At 55.6% G+C, this 22,382-nt stretch overlaps 1 protein-coding gene across 4 annotated transcripts in view; it reads right to left on the bottom strand.

The window, feature by feature from the left end:
* ARHGAP26 (Rho GTPase activating protein 26) overlaps positions 4,269-22,382 on the bottom strand; it is a 103,206-nt gene continuing 85,092 nt past the window's right edge. For 2 of the 4 annotated variants that reach the window (XM_021410510.1, XM_021410511.1), the window contains exons 21-23: positions 8,947-9,057; positions 7,218-7,309; positions 5,357-5,445 (exon numbers count right to left, since the gene is read on the bottom strand). In XM_021410510.1, the coding sequence (XP_021266185.1) occupies positions 5,357-5,445; positions 7,218-7,309; positions 8,947-9,057 (292 nt within the window). Of the gene's footprint in view, positions 5,446-7,217; positions 7,310-8,946; positions 9,058-11,432; positions 12,796-22,382 lie in introns of those variants that run through there. The other 2 variants (XM_021410509.1, XM_021410512.1) reach the window with 2 other exon arrangements.

Raw genomic sequence — 22,382 nt, 5'->3', positions numbered from 1 at the left:
CCTTCTAATTATAGGCTCTATTGGTTCAAGATTAAACCGCATGAATAGGGTGAGGAGAAACTGCTGATGCAGCATTTAACGTGGCCGCTAATTGCATCGCTAATGTGACGGGACGGGGCGGTGCTTCCAGCGGGGGGCTCGGTGCTGCAGAAGTGCCCATTGTGCCCGGTGCGGCGCTGGGCGGGCGATGGACGGAGCTGGGGGGGCTGGGGCTGCCATGGCCCTGGGACAGTTCCCCGATCCGTGGGCACCGTGGGGCCGAGCAGTGACACGACTTCATCCACACGGGCCCTTACGTGGCAGTACAGGTACAGAGGTGCCAGTGTATAGGTATATGCACTGATACGTACACACCTTTGTATGTATTGCTGTACAGAGTCATATACACTTGCTTGCTCTGCATGTGTGCATCTCATGCACTACCAGAGGAGCAGACGAGTGGCCCAGGTCGGCCTATTGCTGCGCTCCTGCAGCCACACACCGCACAGCCCCTCCCCTGCCCAGCACACGGCGGCGGTGAGCCGGGAGGAGCAGGGTGCACCAAGGGGACCAGGAGCTCTGGAAGGATCATGTCTGCCCGATAAGCCATTAAGAAGCATCATCTGCCAAAATAATGCCCGTGCGTAGTTTGACAAACATTTTTCCCTTGCCAGAAGTGCAATTGTTTTGCCATTTTTCCTCACGCATGGGCCTTATCCACGCTGCTCCACAAACGGTGCTCGTCCCGTCCCATGGCCATCATGGGTCACGCTTCATGCAGCCCCATTGGGGCGGCAGGAGCTGGGCTCTGCGGGCAGAACACGGGAGCCAAGGGCAGAGCTGCAGAGCTCTCCACGAGCAACGTGTGCTCAGAGCGCGGCGTGGGGCTGAGCCCTCCTGGCCGCCCCCGGTTCCTGCGGCTCTTCCCCCTTCCTGAGTGCGTCACTGAGTTTTAGAGCCCAGGTGCTATTTTCTGGACATCTTTGTCTGAGGTTTAGGAGCAGACCCGCCTTCATTAGCAGAGGGAGCGTTCACAATGGGTGATAGCAGGTGCTGCCCGCTGAGCCGCCGGCAGCTGTGCTGCATTACCGCTGCTTCGCCGCGTGTCTGCGGGTCCCGGCTCCTCGCCCACAGAACAGAGCTGGAACACCTGCTTTTTAGAAAAAAAATAATATTTCTAACCTTTATTTCCCAAAAGCTAAAAGATTGAATTAGCCCAAATGTACAAACTATAATTGCTTTGAGGTTTCTGGTTCATTAGAATAATTAAAATACCGCTCACTTTCGAAGCAGCAGCTGTCCCTGCAGCACAGGTGATGCTGCTCTGTTAATTTGCCTTAAGCCAGCCCCTCGCAGGGGTTACAACGCCACAGGTGCACACAGCTCTGCTGCCAGCCTCCACTCCCCCCCACCTCCGGCACCGATGTCTCAGCTGTGGAAGGGTCGAGCTGTGCTGGGGGAGAGGGGAACTGAGGGGAGTGCCCCCATGGGGAAGCATCACCATCCCAGCGGGCACACGGCGCTGCTTTCTGAGCGCTGCCATTGCTTTTCTCGCTCTGCTGCCGTCCGCTGCAGGCACAGTGGTGAAGTGCTGCTGGGAAAGGAGAGTGAAGGTGGGAAAAGCAAATCCCGTCCCATGCGGGAGGTGCCCCCGGGCTGTGCTGCGATGGGGTGGTGGGACGGCGCGGGCTGGAGATGCAGCACTGCTGCCCAATGCCCTCCCACAGTGGAAAGCAGCTCCCGTGCAGCCGGGGCTGTGCCTGCTGCCAGGGAAATCGGGTTCCCAGGCCTGAGCAGGAGCCCAGCTCTGCTCCTCTGTGTGTGTGTGTGTCTGTGTCCTGCAGCCTGGCCACATTCACAGACACACCGCATGCACAACCCATTCCAGGCAGCCCCGTCAGGGGATATTTCTGGTCTGTGGATTTTATTACCGAGTGCTATTCCAGGCTGGCTGTGATTCACTGTGAGCTGCTCCGCACAGCATCGGAATCACGAGATTTGTGCTATTTCAATCATTTCTGCAGAGCAGCCCGGGCACCGCGGCAAGGAGCTGGGCTGGGGTGAGCTCCCAGAGCCAGGCAGATCGGAGCTGCCAGAGGCAGAAGGCCATGGCTGTCACCTCTGGGATGTGGGACACGGAGACCCTCGGTGCTGTCTTGTGGCAAAGGACAGTGCTGGCTTTCCAGCTCTGGGCAGGGGCTGTCTAAGGTGCCGCTCCCAATGGGCTTTGCACAGAGCACACTCCGCCTTTGGCCATCCAACAGTGAAATGGGGATCTCACAAAGCACCGTGTGTTACCACGCTGTGTCTGCGAGCCCTCAGCTCCTGTAGCTTTCCTCCTGCAGTGCTGTGCCCCCCTTGCTGTGAACTGCGAGGGCTGGGGCTGAGCCTGCAGCCAACCAGGGCAGGTGGGGAACCTGCACTGTGGGGCTGGAGCTGCCCAGAGCTCACCAACCACACTGCAGCCCCACAGGGCTCCCACTCTGTCCCACTGCTGCCCGGAGCCGTGGGAGCTGTGCTCGGCCGAGGGCGGAGAGGAGCAAAGGGCAGCGACTATGCTCATGCCGAGAGGTGACTGCCACCCCAAAGAGACAAAGGAAGGTCCAGGGATGGCCGGGACTTGCACAAATGCTCCTTGAGCTGCTTGGGTTTGTGCTGTAAAAACTCTCAGTTAAATCAGAGGAACCCCCTGGTGTCAGCAGAGCCATCAGCCAGCTGCAGCCAGAGCCCCTAACGAACATCTCACTCCATCCTCACTCACAGCCTCTTCCAGGCTGTCGGCAGAAGTGAAACTAAAATCAGAGCCCTCATTTTTCCAAGGAAAATTCCAGTGCTTCAAACACAATTTACAAAATAAAGTGGCAGGCAGCGCCTGAAATAAATATAACAAAACTTCTGCGTCAGCATCCGAGCTCAGCCCCTTCCCGCAGCGGAGGCGTTTTGCTCACCCCTCGCTGCAGGCGGACAAGGCAGCGTGGGTCCCAGCCTTGCAGCGCTGTGACGTCCTGCAGCACGGCCACCAGCTGCTCAGCACCACTGCTTCATGCAGCCCTGCAGCACACAGCCCTGCCCCTTGCAGCACCATGCAGCCCTGCAGTGCACAGCCCTGCCCCATGCAGCACCATGCAGCCCTGCAGCGTGCTGTGGGTCCAGCGGAGCTGCCTGCAGCTGGCTCTGAGGACGCAGCCCCCACCTCGCGGTGCCACAGCACCGAGCCGAGCGCTGCGAGCTGCCACCAAGTGCGGCTGTAATTAGCTGTAATGGTCTGGGCTGCAATTCAGGCCCCCGAGCTCAGCAGAAGTCATCTCGAGACAAGACAATTACCAGGAGGATGTTTTGTCTGACTGCTGAGACAGATGGGAATCTGAAAAATTCATGGCCAGGGCCTGAAATTGTTGCTCTCCCCGAGTAGCAGCGGCTCGAAATACCCACGGCAGGCAGCCCACCCCCACAGAGCGCGGGCAGAGCCGGGTGCTCCCAGAGCAGAGGAGATGCTGCAGTGCTGCTGCAAAACCCCGCAGGACCAGGGACAACCCCCACCCCAGTGGGGCAGCAGCCCCAGCAGCGCCTGGAGCATCCTCAGCGCGTGCCGCTCCTGCAGGCCGACCCGAAACCTCCGGAAATCACATGAATTAGCTAAGGGAGCTTTCTCAGTGATGTGCACATCTAAAAATTAAGCGCTGCGGTTGCTGGGTGTGTTTTTTAGATCAGCAGCTTTGCTCCTTCCCAGAGGCTTCGGCCAGCCTGGCTTTTTCCTTCGTCCTATCTGTTCCCGTACTCTGTTCCACGGCCTCGCACTGCTTAACCCCATCTGGGGCCCAGATGCGCTCGCTCCGACCTCACCCGCACTGGGGGTTGGGGAGCACCGCTGCCACTGCTCGGATGGGCAGGGATGGGGATGGGGAAGGGATGGGACGAGGATGGGACAGGGAGAAGCAGGTCACAGGGAGCGGGGCCGCTGCCCTCGGGTCTGGCAGGGAGGGCAGCAGCACCGCAGCCCTGGAAATCAGTTCAACAAAGACGGACTTTTCCTCTTCTTTCTCTTTTTTTTTCTGAAGACAGAAGTCCAGGAAGTTTAATTACTGAGAATGAACTTTAAAGAGGTCTGAAATTTCAGCTTCCCCTATTTCGAAGTGACACAGTGAAGCGAACGGAGAGGCTGAGGCCCCGGGCTGTTTGTGGATGGGAGATGTTTGCACCGTTTTTTTTCCATCCCCGGTTTCAGATGTCCTTCGCTCCTCTCCTTACAGGTCTTCTAAAAATATCGAATAATATAGATCTTTCCCTCATTATATTTTAAGATACTCTATTTATACATTAATTCTTCCAAAAATAAAAAGTGACACATACATACAGCAATCCAGTCACTCACAGGCTTTAAAATTATTACAAAAAGACAAAAAAGACCCCATCCCACCGCCAGCGCGCAGCTCTCTGCCCACGGGCTGGGTTTTCCTTCACCGTTTTCTATCACAAAATAGAACCACCCCGGCTCCCGGCGGGTGCCTGCAGGTCCAGCTCTGCAGGGCCCCTCTCCCACCCTCCTCCCGCAAACAAAGCGAGGGGTGAGAGGTGCAGCGGGGCCACGCGCGTCCTTCCCGAGGCGGGCGCAGGGCGCAGAGCCGCCGTTCGCTGTCCGGAGGCTGCGGGCCGGTCCCCCAGCCAGGAGCCCTTCCAGGCACGCGCCCTTCACCTCGCGGGTTGGCACAGCAGATGAGGGACAGCACGGAGCAGCGGGGGGAGCGGGCTGTGCCCTGCAGCGGGGAGCGGAGACGAGCAGCGGCCAAAGGGAGCGGGATTTATCGGAGCCGCGTCTCGCCCCGCGGGAAGGAAACGCGGCTGCACACGTCGCAGATGTTTACCTTGTGTAAACATAAACCTAAATACAAAAGGAAACAGTCAGAGGGGTTGGTCCGGGACGGCCGCCCGCCCTCGCCGGCCAGGCGGGGACACAGGGGGCTCGGTGCCATCACGTTGCTGCGGAGCGGGGGGCTGCGGGCCGGCCGGGGGCTCCTCGCTGCTGGAGGCTTCTCCTGCGCCGGGCAGAGCGTAGGTTGGGCTCCGGGCCTGCGGCTGACGATGCTCCTTGCAGCTCACGAGCACTGCAGCAGTGGGGACAGCGGCGCCGGTTGGGGCAGTGTGCAGGCGCGCTCCCCCAGAGCCGCAGGCCGCCGCTTCGCTGCTGTCCTGGTGGCGGCGGGGGCTCGGGGCTGGGGATGCAGCGCTGTGCACGGAGCAGCGCCCACACCCACACCGCGTCCGTGGCCATGGGGAGCCCTTCGCCCCACGCCGCACACCGGGCCAAGCGCTCCCAGCACGCGAGCCAGCGATGCCATGGATACCATGGAACGCTCAGCAGTCCCGCTCGCGGGCACAGTTATAGGAACTCCACGTAGTTCTCGGGGATGAGCCCGGTCTTCCCGTTGAGCGTCCCTTCCAGCCAGCCGGGCTCCTGCGACGGGTGCACTTGAGGAGAGAAGGAAGAGAAGCGCGTTACCACGGGGCTCACAATTCCTCCAGCCCTGGGCCAAACCCTTCTGAAGCTCAGCTGAGCACGGCCGGCTCCCGTGGCCCAAGACGCCCCAAAACTGCGGTGGTGATTCCATGGCAGAGCCCACGTCCTGCTCTCTGCCCGGCAGAGCAGCCAGGTTCCTCCACACCTCTCCTCTCCTCTCCTGCTACAGCCCCACTCAGTGCAGAACGGCAATTTTCTATCGACAGATCACAACCGACGCAGAGCAGCAGGAAACATGCAACTGCTCTAAGTCCAAACATCTCCGTGCTTTGGAAGGGCCCAGTCCACACCGGTGTGGCAGAGCCCATCACTGCTGGAGATGCTGCCGAGGGTGATTACAAATAAGTATCTCCACCCTACATTTGCTGACATTGGGTTTACAGAACCCCTTCACCAGAAGATATTTCTAGGGTGCTCTTTCCAGCTCACTTCCCCCAGCCAGTATGCAGCCTGGCTGCTCAGTGATTGGAACACGCTGGGGATTATTCAAGGGAAAAAGTCTATTGACTTTTATCTAGCAAACACAATGCATTTAGTTCCAACTTGCTCCCCTGCTAGCTGCTCTGATTCCCACGGGCTCTCAAAGGGGAGACCGTGCTTATTTGTAGGATATCTGTGGTGCTCCTTAGAAAAAGCATTTCTTTAATTCACCTGTATTAAATCTCTTCCCCTCTCTGCTATGTTCTCATGCAGCAGGGCAGGGCTGTGCGCGTGGGAGCAGCTTCTCAAATGACAATACTTAGCACATAAAAGCCAAGAGCCACTTGGAAAACAGTAAAAAGTCTTTTCATTACACTGGGATTATATCTAAAACAGAACTGCCTAATTCCATAGGGCACAGCCTCCTTCCCTTGATGCAGGAAACAGACAGTCTGTGTTCATTAACACCATCTCCAAAAAGTGTGGCTGTTCAGGGGCCGCCTCCTCCAGCTCTCAGTGTCCAGACAGAAAAGGCCCACGTCGCTTCTCCATCCCCTGCACCAAACATTGTGGCAGCTGCACGGGGTACTGCTGGTGCTGGTGCTTGGAGGCTCACCTCTCCTATCCCCGAGGCGATCAAAGGAAGGTTCTTTGCTAAATGCTGGTGTCTGCCAACCGCCCACTGGTTTTTGTCTTGGATTTAAATTATGGGTCCGTGGTAGGGCTGCAGTGGGGTCACAGAGCCTGCATGCCGCAGTGACAGCCCCAGCTCTGCCTGCAGCCCCTGACCCACACGTCCCCCCGAGGGTGAGCTAAGTTGCGGCCTTGGAAAAGTCATTTCCATGCTACAACAGGACTGGATGATCGGCTCTTTTCAGCAGGGACATAAAACATAAGGCAAGATACATCCGGGATTGAATGGCAGGTTCAAGCATTGCTGCGTTCTTCTTTCATGGGATTGCTAGTGGTGGAAATGGGATAGTCATTAGGCGTAGGACTGAAAGGAAACCCGTGAATTTAGAATCCAACTCTTCCCTGGGTCACAGGAGGAAAACCAGTAATTTGCAAAACACAGTGCTAAAACAAATAATGGCCAACTGGTGTTCTCTGCAGCTGTGTTCATGTTCCTGCTGACACCGGCCCTGCAGTTCCTCCCACATGCATGAAACGAGAGATGCTGCCAGAAAACAGGAGCCCCCGGCCGCAGTGCCACGCTGCTCGGGGGGGGTCACGCTGCAGAATGGGGCAGTGAGCACAGCTCCAGCCCCCAGGACCCAGCCCAGCCGCGCCGGCATTCACTCACCGTTGTCAAACACAGTGCCCGCTGTGAAGGAGAGCTCCGAGTCGTGTTCTGCTTTGCAGGCGTACAAAGCCCGGGCTTTCCGCAACGGCGAGCTGCAAAAAGCAAGCATTGATTGGCATAAAAATTAGCACCTGGGGAAGGGCGCCTCAAACCCGAAAAACAGCTAAGTAAATCCACGAGGGATTTGCCGCACTTCTTTAAAGGCTGTACCTGAGGATGAAAAGGATTTAGCAACCATTAGCTTCTACTGGGAAGAGTCAGTGTGCCCACGCTGAGCCCGGCAGCGAGCTGCAGCCGACAAGGAAGGAAACGGAGGCGAATTTCAGGGAGCAGATGGAGGAGCCCGGCAGCACGCTGCAGGACCCAGCGCCGCCCACCCCCCGTCCCGGTGCCCGCAGTGGCAGCAGGCAAAGTGCAGCGGCTCCCCCGGCCCCGCAGCCACGGCACAGCACTGTGAGCACCCCGGGACGGCCGGCGTCACCCCCAGGGCATCACCATTCCCCGTGGGGGCTCGAGGGGCTTTTTCCAAGGTCCTGAAGCAATTCTGAATGCATGCGCTCACCTCACGGCAAAAGCGGTCGGTGCACGCTCACACGGAAACCACAAACCAGGAAAGCTGTGAATGGTTTTGGTTTTGCTGTCAGCGCAGCCGCAGGGCTGAGATTTTTCCTATCTGAATTCCAGCTGCATGACACGAGCAGCAGAGAAATGCTTTACAGTACGGCACAGGCAAAGCCCTCTGCTCAGCAGAGGGTCCCTGCCCACCCAGAGGCCTCTCCTCTCCTCTCCCGTCGTTTTGCACAGAGGCAGTCAGGCAGAGGACATTTTCTGGCTTACTACCTTGAGTTATTCATGTCGGTGTTTTTCTTCCCAGAAGTCCCCTCGCCCCTGCAGCCCCAGCACTGCCCCCACGCAGTGCAGGGACCACAACACTCGGGGCCCGGTGACAGCCACTGTTTGATTATTGCCTCCAACCACGGCACAGCGCCAGCAAAGCACTCACAGGAGCTTCACCCACGTGCCCCGGTGCAGATTCGGGGACAATGAGCCCTGAGGAGGGCTGCTGGGATGGCATTACACCGCTGTCAGCCTTTGCAGATGTGCACGGGGACACAAATCACCGTGCCAGCAGGCAGACACCGTGCAGGCAGAGTGCATGGCTGGAGGAGGGGAACGCACTGAGCAGACAGCTCTGGCACATCCCCACCGCGCCGGGGCTGTGCTGGGCCGGACCAGCTTGCTCCAGCGATGCCCACACACCTGAGACATGGGCTAATGGCAGGCCAACACCTGTGCTGCACCAAGCCCTTCACCCTCTCTGCTTTCCAGCTAAGAAAAGAGAAACAGACAGAAAATGTGGTATTACTCCTGGTAGTAGCTGGGATAGCACTACGTTGCTTACCTGTTGTAGAGGTGAGTGCAGTGAGCTCCAGGGAGAGGAAATGGCTGAAAACCCAGAGAACTCAGCACCAGTGAGATCCTACAGGTGCTGAATGCCCCGGCCTGAGCCCCAGGGCTGCACGTGGGGGACCAGAGGTGCCCAGGGGATGCCCATGGCTCTGCTGGGACAGGAGACGTCTGAAAGCTCCTCTCTTGCTGAATGCAGATAGCTGCACTGGGGGGTTTGAGCAGGATGCAAAGGGGGAAGGGAAGTGAAGTGGGGCAAACCAAGTAAATTAAACAGAAAATAGGAAAAGCAACAGAAAGCCAAGCAAATTGTGCAACAGACCTGATGGGGGATGAGTCGCTGGACGTAGAGGAGGTGGGCATAGGACTTGATGGCGCGGAGAACATGGGCCAGGACGGTGAGAGGGGTGACGTTGGGCTTGGATTCTGAGGGCTGCAAGACATAACCAGATACCTTATCAACGTGCAACCACAGAAACAAACAGCAACCGAGAGACAGGCAGACGACATCCGACGATAGCTGGTGCCTTGGGAATAGTCCGAGCAAGAGACACAGCCACGAAATGAAGTGCCAAGACCTTGGGAAACGTTTCAAGGCCAGATCTGCATTCCTCCGGACAACAAGAGCTGGATCTTCCAGTTAACCCCTGCTCCATCGCCCTGCTCCCGGCACCCCACGGGCAGAGCTGTCAGGCTGCGCGCTGCTGCTGGCCTCCAGCACCTTACCTGCCATGCCGTGGTTCCCCCAGTGAACTGGCTGCATCGCTGCATGGGGATGGTGCCCGTGAGCAGCCCCTCCTGCCCCGGGAGGCTGCACCTTGGGCCACACTGTGCAGTACCTGAGCACCAACGCCCATCTGTGCGCCCCGGAAGGTCTCTGGTGTGGAAGCCCAGGGGCTATGCCACTGCACCAAGGGCTGCACAGCCCCAGCCTGCGCCAGGCCACGTGGATCTCAGCCCTGCGGGTGCCCACGCCAGCACCAGAACTGAGACGAGCAATGCTGAGGTGCAGGGAACCTCTTCTCTTCCACCATGAACAGGAGTGGAAGCAGCAGCAGGGCTCGTGCCGCAGCGACCGATGCTTCAGAGCTCCTGCAGCGCTCATTAAATCACAGTGCTGTACAGGTTTAATTGATTTTTTTCATGTTTTACATTGAGAAACTCTCTTCCCCTCACCCAAACTGCTCTTGACTATCAGCTCATTTCCTCACTTTTTCCTGTAAGTGACTGCTGTCATCTGAAGTCAAACTGAGTCACTGAACTAGGAAACGCACACAGAAGCGAGAAGCGTTTCTGGCAGAACTGTTACACTGAGGTCGTTCTCAGGTTCTCTGAAAAGCAATTATTGCACTAAAACACTATTTTGTGTCTGTTTCGTCTTCTACCATCTCTAGGATTATCAACTCGTCCGTGTTCTCTGTCTAATTCAGCCTGTAAGCTCTGTCCCTGGTAAAGCACCAGAAAATCCTCTCAACACTGAAAATGCCCCATAAAAAACCCGAAGTTCTGTACACACATTGTGATCTCTGCTTTCTCTCTCCGAGAGGGAGGCCCCTCTGTGTCACAAGCAGCCCAAAACGCCCCTCAGGCGTTTCCCAGCCTCTGCCAGCAGCTGGAGTCTCTGTCAATGGGTGATGGGTTCACCCGTAACTGATTGGGCGCTGAGAGATCACAAAATCACAGACCACAGCAGCAAAGTCAGTGCTCCAGCCCCCGGCTCCTGCCTCTGGAGTCCAGCACTGAACGTTTCATTACATTAACACAGAGGAGTGCACAACAAACGCCCCGTGCTGTATTTCAAGCCTCAGCCTCGGCCATTTAAGAAAAACAACCAACCATCCCCAAAACCCAGGAGGGTCTCCGGGAAATATTTATGACTCATCTTGAATCGATGATCCTCGTGAGTCCCTTCCAGCTCCGGATCTTCTACCACCCTATGAATTTTGCATGTGATTGTAATTCTCTTCCCTTCAGCTCGGAGCCGAAGCAGCACACCCCGCACGCCGCAGCCCACGCTGTGTGGCAGCCCCACCAGCACCGCGCGGCTCTGCCTCCACACCCCGACCCCGGGTCCCTCAAGGCCAGACCCTGCCAGGGCCCACGGCTGCCCCACTGTGCCCCACCGCTCACAACTGAGAGGATAACGCCGTGGATTTGGGCCAGTTTCTAGGGAGAAAGTGTCCATGCCATAAATATCCCCGCCACAGCTGGCACCCAGAGGACACGAAAGAAGGTTACATTTTTGGCCTCAACTAGCCCAAAATCTGTATCTGCTTAGGGCCGAGCTCCTGGCACCTCTCTTCCTCGCAGAAGCTGTGTCGCTGAGTCCAACAGACACTCACGATTTCCCCACGTAATTATGGGCAATACCTTTATTTCTGTAGAGCATGACACGCGCACAGGGCTGAAACGCAGCAGTGCGGCACAGCTTTCAGCGAGCACTGTAAATCTGGGCACGCTCACAGGCAGACTGCTAAGGGAAATCCTCCAAAAGTTCACCTCTTAATCACCGATATTCAAAAGCAATCCTTCCGTATTTTTCTATCGAAATTGCAAAATGAGCGTTTACCCGCACTAGCAGGTCTTGAACGAACCTGAGACACCGGTACTTACCATAGCGCCCGTCAATTCCCAGCTTCACTCGGAAGGAGGTGCTACACAGGGAACCCAGTGAACCCCAGCCGCAGAGGTTAACCCCTGAAGCACCACTTCTTCCTGCTCCCTTTTCCTCCCAGCAGGTGCAGTTGTCTGGCAAAGTGTGACGATGTTCTACCTTCCCTTAACACAACAAGTTATATAGCACATAGGGCACGTACATTTGTTTTATTTTATCGGTGCGCAAGCATGCTCCTGCCCTCTAATGGAGAGAGCACGTTAGATTCATTTGAAGACATGGAGAGCGTGTTCCTGTGGGTGCTAGGACCTAGAACCCCTCGTGCATGGTTGGTGCTGCACGAGGAGCTGTAGTTTGGAAACCAAAGCTTGCTGGTTTCAATACCTGCATGCAGCGCCTGCTGGCTGCACACAGCTCAGCTATTGCTGCGAGCCACCAAGACAGCACATCTGGAGCACAGCTGGCAGCTGGCAGGGCAGGTTTCGCCTGGGGATGCAGCTGTGCCTCTCATCTCCCCACGGCCGCTCCCCATTCGTGCAGGCTCCTCCATCCTGGTGATCCCACTGAGCTCTTCTCAGAGGTGCCTGCTACCTGCTCCATGTGGGGGTTTCCCTCGGGCTCCAGCCCCTGCTGCAGCGAGGTTCCTCCGCACTGAAGGCCTGCGGGTGACCCAGTGGCCAAAACACGGCCAGGCTGCTCCCTGACAGCAAGCCCAGGGCCATGCCCGCCCCCAGCACTGACCCCAACAGGACGCCCAGCTGTACGAGGCACCAGGACAAGACAGCCCCTTCTTGAGATGGGATCATTGTAAAAGAATGCAGCACTCACTACTTGTAGGTCAGCTTTGTCACCGTCACCCCAACAGCTCAGCCTGCTGCACCAGTTGTGGGGCACAGAACAGAACTACCTCTGCGATGCTGCAGTAAAAAAGTCTTACAGCAAGAGCCTGGCTCTCCAGCCAGCCGTCAGCTAAGAAACTGTCCAAAATTTGGATTGGGGTTTTGGTATCTTTGGATTCTGGATGGCAAAGAAAACACTCTCTGTGCCCACCAGAACAAGAGAGATACATTCATTAATGACAGCACGTGAGTCTGTGAGTATGAAGACCATCCTGCTTCAATCAGGTTACTCCCAGAAGAGAGGAACCTGGTGCTGCAAGTGGTTCCCTCCAGAAGAACCAAAGGAGTTTGCAGGGCCCCAGCCGGGCTGCCCTGCTGAGCAGACATGCACTGAGGGCTCAGCTCCTCCCAGGGAAACCCCAGCGTTCGGTTCCAAAGCTCAAGTGTCACCACAGCAAGCCACGCGACGGCACGGGCTAAGGCTGGTCTTGACGGAGAAATGAGTGCACTCCAGTGAGCAGAGTAACGAGGCCTCTGAATTTTGGAATGTGTTTTTTTGTAGGATCTCGTTTCCTTTCTCTTTCTCATGGGAATAGCAGAGGTGGAGATGGGCTTTTTGGAAATGCTGGCTGCTGCCTGTTGTCTGCAGAAAGCAAATGTCAGCTGGACCTGTTTTGTCCCTTCTTCTTACTCTTGAGGGCTTTGCGAGGGGCTCTTCCTGTTGGGTGCAGAGTAGGAAACAAAACAGAAAAAAAATGCTAAGAACCAAAAATACCAGAAGCAGGAAACAAAGAAGGGGCTAAACTCAGCGTCTTCAAGCCGGCTTTTCCCAAAGAGCAGCAGCAGAGGGAACTCCATCAGTCAGCAGCCCAGCACACGCCGGGGCTTCGCCTCTACTCCCGGATCGCCGTGCCCTGGCAGCGTGGGGCAGGATGGGACGGGGACATGGCCACCCAGCCCTGCGTCCTGGGAGCTGCACTCCGAGCGGCCCCGCTGCCATCCCGTGCTTCCAGGCACGGGTCTCCTTCCACTCACTGGATCTAAAAGCCCTCCTCGCTCCTCCCCTCTCACAACCCCTGTTCTCCCTGCTCTGCTCCCTGCCTGCCCAGGCCGCCTCTGGCATCTCCCGGTGCAGCCGGGGCCCTCGTGGCGTGGGGCTGAGCAGTTCATCGCAGCGGGGCCCAGACAGCTTTGCCGCTTTGTTCTTTTGGCTGAGAGGACACCAGTTCCACTTAAAAATGTTTACAACTTGTTTATTTTTGTGGAACTCGGGGCTATTTCTGGCACAGAACATCCAGCATCTATGAATGGGCACCATCTACTGATGAGCTAAAGCTCTGGATGAAATCCTCTCAATAAACACACTGTTTCCATCCTGACATTATCAGTACCTGACTGCACTAAAACAAACCAAGAACCACCCACCCCTTTCCCTTCTCTTCTCCTCTAAAACAAAGCTGCTGAACATAAGGTTCTTCTCAAAGCCAAACAGAAAGGAATATATATTACAGCATCGCTAAAAGCCAGAGCTCTTCATCTTGCTAACAGCAGGCCAGGGTTGCAGCTCACTGATGGACGTGGCTCTGCTATATGACATGGGAGTCAGCCTTGGGCAGAGAAGCTGATGAAGTTCATGCAATGCTGCACAACCCAGCAACGCCCAAACTGCAGGGCTGGGTGGGCACAAGCAAGCAGCCCCTGGGCTCCAGCTGCACTGATGTTAGTGATGGCACCAAGCACAATCCTATACGTTACCAAGATCCCACAGGCTTCCAGATTGGCAGCGCTCTTCCTCCGTTTGGTACTTTAAATGCAAGAAAAATTATGCAAAACCTCTCTCCCGTATTATTCTCTCAGGAATTATCTTGCTGCATAAATCACTCAGGTGGAAAATAATGACACGCTCAGGGAAATAAGCAGCCAAATACGTGGCAGTCAACATCGCTTGACCAAGCAGGTCCAAAAGAGTTCAGCTTCTTCACACATCTCCAGCTATTAGCTCCTCTTTCTGGGTGAGCACAGCTGACGTGAGCTTCATGGCAGCAACACGGAGGTGACCCTCTTTGCAGCGTTTAAGATACCCAACACATCGCTCTGTCCTGTCACTTTGCTGCTTGGCTTATTTCCCGTACAGAGAATGCTAGATGTGCTTTAGTCATTTCATAAACCGGCCAGAAGCTTTTCCACTTGAATAAGAAGAGAGCGTGGGGAGAGTCCTGCCTCAGGAGAGCTGGTGCTTTCTGTCATCCCACTTCATGGACGTTGCCATTTCCAATTACAGCCAGGTTATGCCGGATGCTTCGAAGCGAGGCAATGATGGTTTGGTGCAGCCTTCTGGCACAAAGCTTAGAGACTGGTGTTAATGATGGGGAAATGCTGAGTGATTAAGCAAAGAGTCAGAGATGGGAGTGCTGGCAGCATGAGGAAAGGAATCCCCGTGGGAAGAAGCCATCTGCGCGCAGGGATGCAGGCGATGGGAGCACCGAGCCCTTCCAGCACAGAACACCCCATTAGCGCAGCCCCTTCACAACAACAGATCTCAGCACATCACCAGCAAGTTACCAACCCGCCGCCGGGAGCACCGGGAATGGGCTGCAGGGAGCAAGGGGAGCAGGGCCCCACGGCCTCCAGCCCCACTGCTCACTCCCAGCCCGTCCATCTCTATGTGTGTATGTACACATGCACGTTCTGCTCTGCCAACAGCTGCCCCACTGCTGAGAGCCCGCATCCTCCCCGCCCGGATGGCTCTCAGCAGACTGCAAACCAAGCCGGCAGACTCGATGTTGAACCAAGTGCATTCCACCCTTATTCGAGCTCTAAATTATTAATAGAAGAGTCGTAATGTGCCAGTAGGCAGTCGAGCAGCAGCCTGGGAGGGAGTGTTGGTAAATCAGGAGCCAGCATCGCAGTCACATCTTTTCCACCGCGCCACTGCTTCTAATTCATGAGGCAATTCCGCCAGCCTGGATGCATTAGTCACCAACAAATGGGATTCACAATTAAGGAGAACTTGACAGCCCTCCAGAAATCTCTCCTTTTTCTCTAGCATTCAGACCACCACCATCCTACATCCCCCAGAAAGGAAAAAACTCTCCCATCTGCCCCCCAGCAACCACAAGGGGCTCCTGCAGAATGGACGTCGGAGCCCCAGACCCACAGCGGTGCACCACAGGACCCAGTACTTGAGTGGGACATAGCCTGCGCCCAGGGGCCCTCGCCTCCCCGCTGTGCTGAGCAGTGGAGGTGCTGATGGAGGAATTGCAACCCCTGCCCTCAGGGCCCAGGAGGAGCCCCAAGGAAGCAGTGCCAGCCTGCAGGCAGCACAGCACCATCCCTGTGAGCCGCCACTGCTGGCACCCCAGAGGCAGAACAGCCTCGCTCACTTTTCCAGTAATTTCTGGAAATAGTCAAAAAAAGCTATATCCCACACTAAAAAATTCACTGCTTGCTAAGTAATCATCCTTGCGTAGTCTGATAGAAGGCCACTTGCAGCTCCAAATCCTAACACAAAACAAACAGCGTTTGTTCCAGCGCTCACCAGCAGCACCAGCTGAAGCACTGGGTTTAGTGCCACGCGAACACTGCTCACACAGCGCAGAGCACTGACACCTGCACACTAAGGCAGGCAGGCAGGGAAAAGCAGCGGGGATGATTTTGGCCTGTGGAAGTGATGGAGAGCGATGGATGAGCACAACATCCTCTTGATCTGCCTGACTTCTGTTTCTTAGTCCCTCACATTCTGTATTACGCAAATATCTGTTATAGAGGGCTGATCGGGATACTTCACCCCAGAACTACAGCACTGAAATGATCCAATGTGATCATTTTTATCAAAAGAGAGTTAGGGTTTTATCTGTTCTTCCCTTTTTCGCTCAAAAAACCCAAACTTTGCATAACTCTTTTGCCTCAACAGCTCTAACCAGCCAGCACTGCTCCCCAGCTGGGTGCTGTGCTCACTGCCGCCCGCCCGCCGACAGCCTGGCTTCCTCACTGCTGCCCAGGCACAGATGCAGCCTCTACTCCCTTCCCATTAGCCAAATACAGGGAATCTTAACATGCACAATTCACAGAATTATAGAAAGTCTTAGGCTGCAAGAGACCTTAAAGATCACCCAGCCCCACTCCTGTCACAGGCTGGGAGCCCACCAGCTCAGCCTGCCCCAGGCCCCCTCCAGTCTGGCCTAGGGCACCCCCAGGGATGAGGCATGCACCCACGCCCAGGGTTGGGGCATTCACTCCTTCTTGTCTGTCTACTTCTGCACTTCCACCCGTAACGCTCCCTGTGCTCTCCCAGATTTCACTGCGGGTTGTGCCCAGAAGGACGGAGTCCCTGGGGAATGCAGAGTTCCCTGAGCCACCCCTGGTGGGACCACGACGCGCTGACTCCCAGAGCACCTTCCTCTTTGCTGCCATCTCCTTTCGTGTTTTTCCAAGCACAGTACAGACAGCAGCAAAGCCAAAGTGGTGCTGCTCCCTCCCGGGGGTTCTCTTCCTGTGCCCCCCAGCCCTGGGACACCGAGGGCAGCACCCGCAGCTCTGCAACCTGGGGCAGGCGAGGCGGGCAGTGACGCGGTGCAGGGCCCAGTAATTGGCCACGGTTCTTATGCTGCTGATAATTTCCCAGCTTAGCACAGCCCTGTCAACAGTGTCTGCACACCGGCTTGTGGGCGGCCAGAATGCAGCTGGACGGAAAGCAGGTGAGAGCGAATTAATCGCGGGCAGGATCCCTTACCCAGGCAGAAAGGGCCGTGGAGATCAGGTTACCTCCGTTTCATGGCAAAGTGGTGGCCTTACAGCTCCAGCTCATTTATGAAGTTAATTAGGCACCCGGATCTTCTTTCAGAGGAGAAAGAACGTCTTTATGAGCGGTGGCCCCGCGCTTCCCCAGCCCCTCCGAGGAAATCGCTGCTTTCTGCAGGGAAACCAGAGCCTGGCAGCACTCCTGGACACAGCACCCAGCACCCACAGCACCCAGCAGGAGCACCCAACGCTCACAAAAAACTCCGCCAGAGAGAGTCTGGGCTGCATCCTTGGCTCTGAATTAAATCTGCCCGCAGAAAGAGGAACCTAAGAATGCATTCAGCTGGGTTTTTAAAATATTTTGTCTCTAGCGACATTTATGGGTGGCAGAGAGCTAATTTACTATCGTTCTGCTTTCAGCAGTCTCAATAGAAGAGCTGGCTGGGAGCACTTTTGGGAGACTCTGCCCAGAGCTCACAGGCAGCGGAGCGGGGCCGGGAGGAGCGCGCTGCAGCAGGAGATGTGCAGGGCTGCAGCAGGAGATGTGCAGGGCTGCAGCAGGAGATGTGCAGGGCTGCAGCAGGAGATGTGCAGCAGCCCCTCGTGCTGCTCTGCCAGCTGCCCTGGGGAACGCTTTGTTGTAGCATCTTTGATTCCTGCATCCACTTCCCCACAATGGCCTCAATGTATTTTCAAATACCGCTTTATTTGAAAGTGAAATTTCCATTGGCCAATATTTGTCTGAGGCTGTTTCTTTGAAGAACACACAGCCATGCAGCTATCCCCAAACTAATTATATGAATTAAGAAAGCAATGAAAGTGCAATGGATGTATTTTCTTTCCTGGGCTTTCAAGAAAGCCGTCTTTTAAGCATATGTGATGCTGAAGTCTGAGGCGCTTTTTTAGATCTCTCGGAGGGAGCCGTACAATTCTAATCTAATTCAGTTTGTGAGAAGCACCCTCAGATGTTCCCAGAGCAAATCACATAAACACAGCAGCGCAGTTCAAAAGCAGAAACTTCTGAGAAGTCTCCCGGGAGGCAGCGCTGCGGGGAGCTTGAGAGGCCTGGAGCCTGCAGGGACTGTCCTGCTGTCCCATCCTGCTGTCCCATCCTGCTGTCCCACTGTCCTGCTGTCCCACTGTCTGGCTGTGACCGCCTGCCAGGGCAGTAACATCCCCAGGAGGACGCTGAGGTTAATGGCTCAGCTGCAGGCTGGAAGCAGCCACCCGCTCTATTCCTGCTGAGGAAAGGAGGATAGGTTTCTGCACACATTAGTAAAAAGGACACTGCTGAACTGTCTCTGTTTCAACGGATGAGCACATAGAAAATATGCTGATGAATGGCTGCTAGTTCACAAGGGGCTAGCTACAGAACTGGAGACTTTATGTGAGAATATTTGGCCTAATTTTCAAGTTCAATTTGCGGAAAGTTTCTAGACCAGGAGCCAACTGAAAAGTCAAAGAGCTAAAGGTTTCAGAAGCGGTTATGCCAAACTCCTGGGCAAGCAGAAAGCCCACATGGCAGAAAAACAGACCAAGCCCCCACCCTGGGCTGCTCCCCCGGAGCACGGAGCCAGCACCCCAAGGATCGCTCCCCTATGGAAGCTTGTCATTTCCCTCTGCTCTTCCCAAACAGGATCGCTGCTCTTGCAGCCTACAAGCATCCTTTTTCAAGTGCCTTAAAATACTTAATGACAGCATACAAACACTTCTAACGTAAATCCAGCATTATTTAAGCACAATATACGAAAAAACGATGACATTTATACATATCAATAAATATAAATGGTTGTCAACGTGTGTGTGTGCATCTGCAGTTTCAGAACACACCACGTTCAGCAGCTCAGCCTGCAGCACTTCTCTCTGCAGTCTCCTGAGCGTGCTGCTCGTGCTTTTGAAGCAGCAGCTGTAAAGACGCCTGCCAGACCCCCGAGAGCACGAAGCCTACGGAGCTGTCTGACTGCAGGCAGAACGTGGGACTCCCAGGTTAAAGCCGCTTCGCTAAAACAAACACAGTCACCCTTCAAACAGTCTGAACCCAAAAAAGTAAATAAGTCATAAGATACTTGGAATATGACGTCACCTGGAATAAGCTAAGCGACAGACTGGGAATTTCAGGGCCTGATCTCAAGTGTGAAAACCAGAAGAAGATGCGTGGTTTCTGCTCTGAGCAACAAACAATCCCTCCCTCCTGAGCACAGACCCGTGGTCGTGCCGTGCCTCACCTGTGCTGGGGTGTGCAGAGCGCTGGGTCCCTGCTCGGGTGGGCTCGCAGCTCACAACCCCCCGCTGCAGCGGCTCTGCAGGCCACAGGGGACATCTGCAACCTCAGCGGAAGGCTGCACAGGCACTGCCAGGAGTGGGAAAAGGCAGCAGGGGCATTTGCTGCCGGTGATGGCTCCCGATGCCTGCACCCACCCTGCTGGGCACGGCCCTCAGCACCATCCTGCTCCTCACTGCCCGGAGCAGAAGCGCCAGCTGCCACGGATGGCACGTCCCCTTGCCAAGTCAGCCAGATACTGTCTGTTGAGTGCACCACTTGGTTATCATCCACCACCATTTGCTTTTTAATGGTGTGAAAAATGGGAGTCCACCCCTTAGGATCAGGAGCTGCAGGAACATTTTCCTAGCTGGAAACCCAACACCTGGGAGCAGCTGCCATTCCAGCCCTTGTGGTTGGATCCGGGGCATAAGGACAAGACTTACTGTAGGGATGGAGACCCCAGCCCCAGGCAGAGGGCAGTACCGCTGGCCACTGCACCTCAGCGTCCCTTTACACCCAACTAGATATGCATTAGGCTGCCCTACAGAGCACTGCCCCACAGGGGCTGCCCTACAGAGCACTGCCCCACAGGGGCTGCCCTACAGAGCACTGCCCCACAGGGGCTGCCCTACAGAGCACTGCCCTACAGGGGCTGCCCTACAGAGCACTGCCCTACAGGGGGCCGCTGGGGTGGCCCTGGGCACCGCTGGCAGCCGCACTCCAGCAGCTCCCATGCTCACAGCCTCTCTACCACAGCTTCGCCAAGCGCTGCTTAGAAAACAACAGGGCCCTGGCTCACAGCTTTCTGCACTGAATGAAACAAAAGCTGCAAACAGTTCCTGGGCATTCACAGCCTGCAAGTGCCCCCCCCGCCACGCTCTCTGTGTGCCTTCTGGGGGGTCCTTTCACAAATCAAAGAAGCTTCTTCCCACTGCCAGCTTCACACGGCACCCAGAAACCCAGCTTCTCTCCTTCAGAACGGCCGACCAGCTCCCGCTGCCCTTCACACCTGGCTGATCTCGCTGCTAACCACGCAGTGGCACCGCTCCCGAAATCAGGGTTTGTTCTTACAAAGCTTTGACTAAGGAAGCACAGTGCAGGAAAAGTTCACTTCTCTCCTAGTACTGACGACTCCACAAAAGTTAAAACAAAACCAACAAAACACCAAACCAATTTATTTTTGCTGCAGAAATCTGCCTTCTGAGCGAGAACGGGCAACAGAGCTGCTGAATAAGGCTGTGTCATGTTTATGGAGTTATTTTTCAGAGTGGAAAAAGTGACTTCAATTCTGCAAGGAACCGGCGGCGTTTAAAGGTCTACTCACTGCTCATGTGTTTTTGCTTATAACTGATAATTGCTGAAGCTGTTTGCGTTTTTAAGAGATTATTTATTCCAAAAAATATCACCATTTGCCATTCAGTGACACTACTCTGATTATTTACGGCTAGACACGGATTTGGGATCCCCAAGGACCCCAGAGCAGAGCACAGCGATGAGGCGGTGCCAGCTTGGGATGGAGAACATGCACTGGGATGTCCAGTGAAAATTTATTCTGGTCCTGTAAATCAAAAACACATGGGAATAACCTCTCTTCCTTACACTAATTGGGCTATTTTTTTCATGACCACTAGACCTTAGGTCTGCCCCTCATTTCTTTCCATATCCATGGAGGGAAAGAAATAGCCATACTTGGACAATAAGAAAATAAAATAAAATGCAAACAGACACATGACGACTAAACCCAAGGTTCCCAAAGCTTAATTTCCCTAAAGCTGGAGTCCCTAGGGCAAAGAAGGTACCGGATCACTCGGCCACCACAATGGGACAGCCAGCACAGTGGGACAGGCAGCATTTCATGCCCAGCTCAGTACCCATTCCATGCACTCGATGCTCCAAGAGAAGCCACAAAGCACTAAAGGCACAAGGGCCATAGCACAGCTTTAATCCCAGCATTTCCATCTGCACGTGGCTGAGCTCCCGGCCCAGGGATGCCCTCCCACGTCCTGCTGGGCAGGCACCTTCTTGGGATTTGAGAAAAACAAAGCTAATCCAGAGCGGTGTGTCTGGTATTTTTGGAGACAGCCACCCACACAAGCAACGCTCCGGTCCCACCTCACAGAAAAATGTGCATTTTCGTGCCTGCTCTGCACAGGTAAAGCTCCTGCCCCACCTCCGTGCTTCACCCCACTCCAACTGTGGTGGTTCCTGTTCGTCAGGCTCCGTGGCTTCCCCAGGCCCCGCAGGGCCCCCCCAGCTCTGCCCCCACCCTTGCCCCCCAGCAGCCCCAGCCGCCTCCCACCGCCACCAGCTCCCAGAGTTTAGGGCGAGCTCGGCAGCTTCTGGCCTCCATCCCAAACCAAGGGGCTCCTGTGGGGCTCTCACAATTCCCATCACGTGGCATTTATTTCTAAGTGCCCGGCCGTGCCTTGGAGGCCTCGTGCTTGGCTCTGCAGCCAGGCTCACCCCAGCGCTGCACCAGGAGGGATGCCCAGCGTGGACAAGGCGCATGAGGACAGCCTGCCCCTGCTCCCTGCCCGGCACCCGCCTGGGATGGCCGGAGCTGCGGTGTCCCCGCAAAAGGACAGCCTCACAACATGCTCTAAAATTAGCCCTGGGATTGAATTGCCCTGTCACCACTCGGAGAGCTGCGGAGCCATGTGCTGCCTGCAGTGCTCCAGCGAGGGCACCAGGCAAAGCATGGCACAACAGGGCATGGCATGGCACAACACGGCATTGCATGGCACAACACGGCATTGCATGGCACAACATGGCATGCATAGCACAACATGGCCCAACACAGCACAGCACGACCGTCCCAGGGCTGCCAGGTCCTGTGAGCGCTGGCCAGGTCCCCAGGCATGCTGCCATGCAGGCAGCCCAGAAACGGGAGCTTTTGTCTCTGAGAACACTGCTAAATAATACACGGAGGGTTTTGTAACTTCAGAAATCAACTACCCCTGAGAGTGTGTTAGAAAACTCTAAGAAGTAACTGTTTGGAAATTTCCATGTGACTTAGAACCATCCCAGAAGTACTGTTGGGCTGCACTTTATTTTATCAGAAGCAGTGGAACATTCTTCACTGGCAGCACAACATTAAAAAGGGTGGGAGGTGATAAAATGAACGCTCAGAGCTACCACTGGGAAACAGCGCTGCAAAGACACAGCCAACGGCTTCAGGAAGGGAGAAGCGTTCCCCTCCCATAGCACAGTGCTGGTTGCTGGGCACACAGCGCCCAGAGAGCGGCGGGCGGCGAATTGTGGGTGCTCCTCCCCCCCTGCAGCCACCCTGTGCCTGTGGTGCA

This window comes from Numida meleagris, chromosome 12 (genome assembly GCF_002078875.1).
Source record: "Numida meleagris isolate 19003 breed g44 Domestic line chromosome 12, NumMel1.0, whole genome shotgun sequence".
Classification (NCBI taxonomy): domain Eukaryota; kingdom Metazoa; phylum Chordata; class Aves; order Galliformes; family Numididae; genus Numida; species Numida meleagris.
Note: the sequence above shows the minus strand (reverse complement) of the source record. Positions and strands in the feature narration are given on the sequence as shown.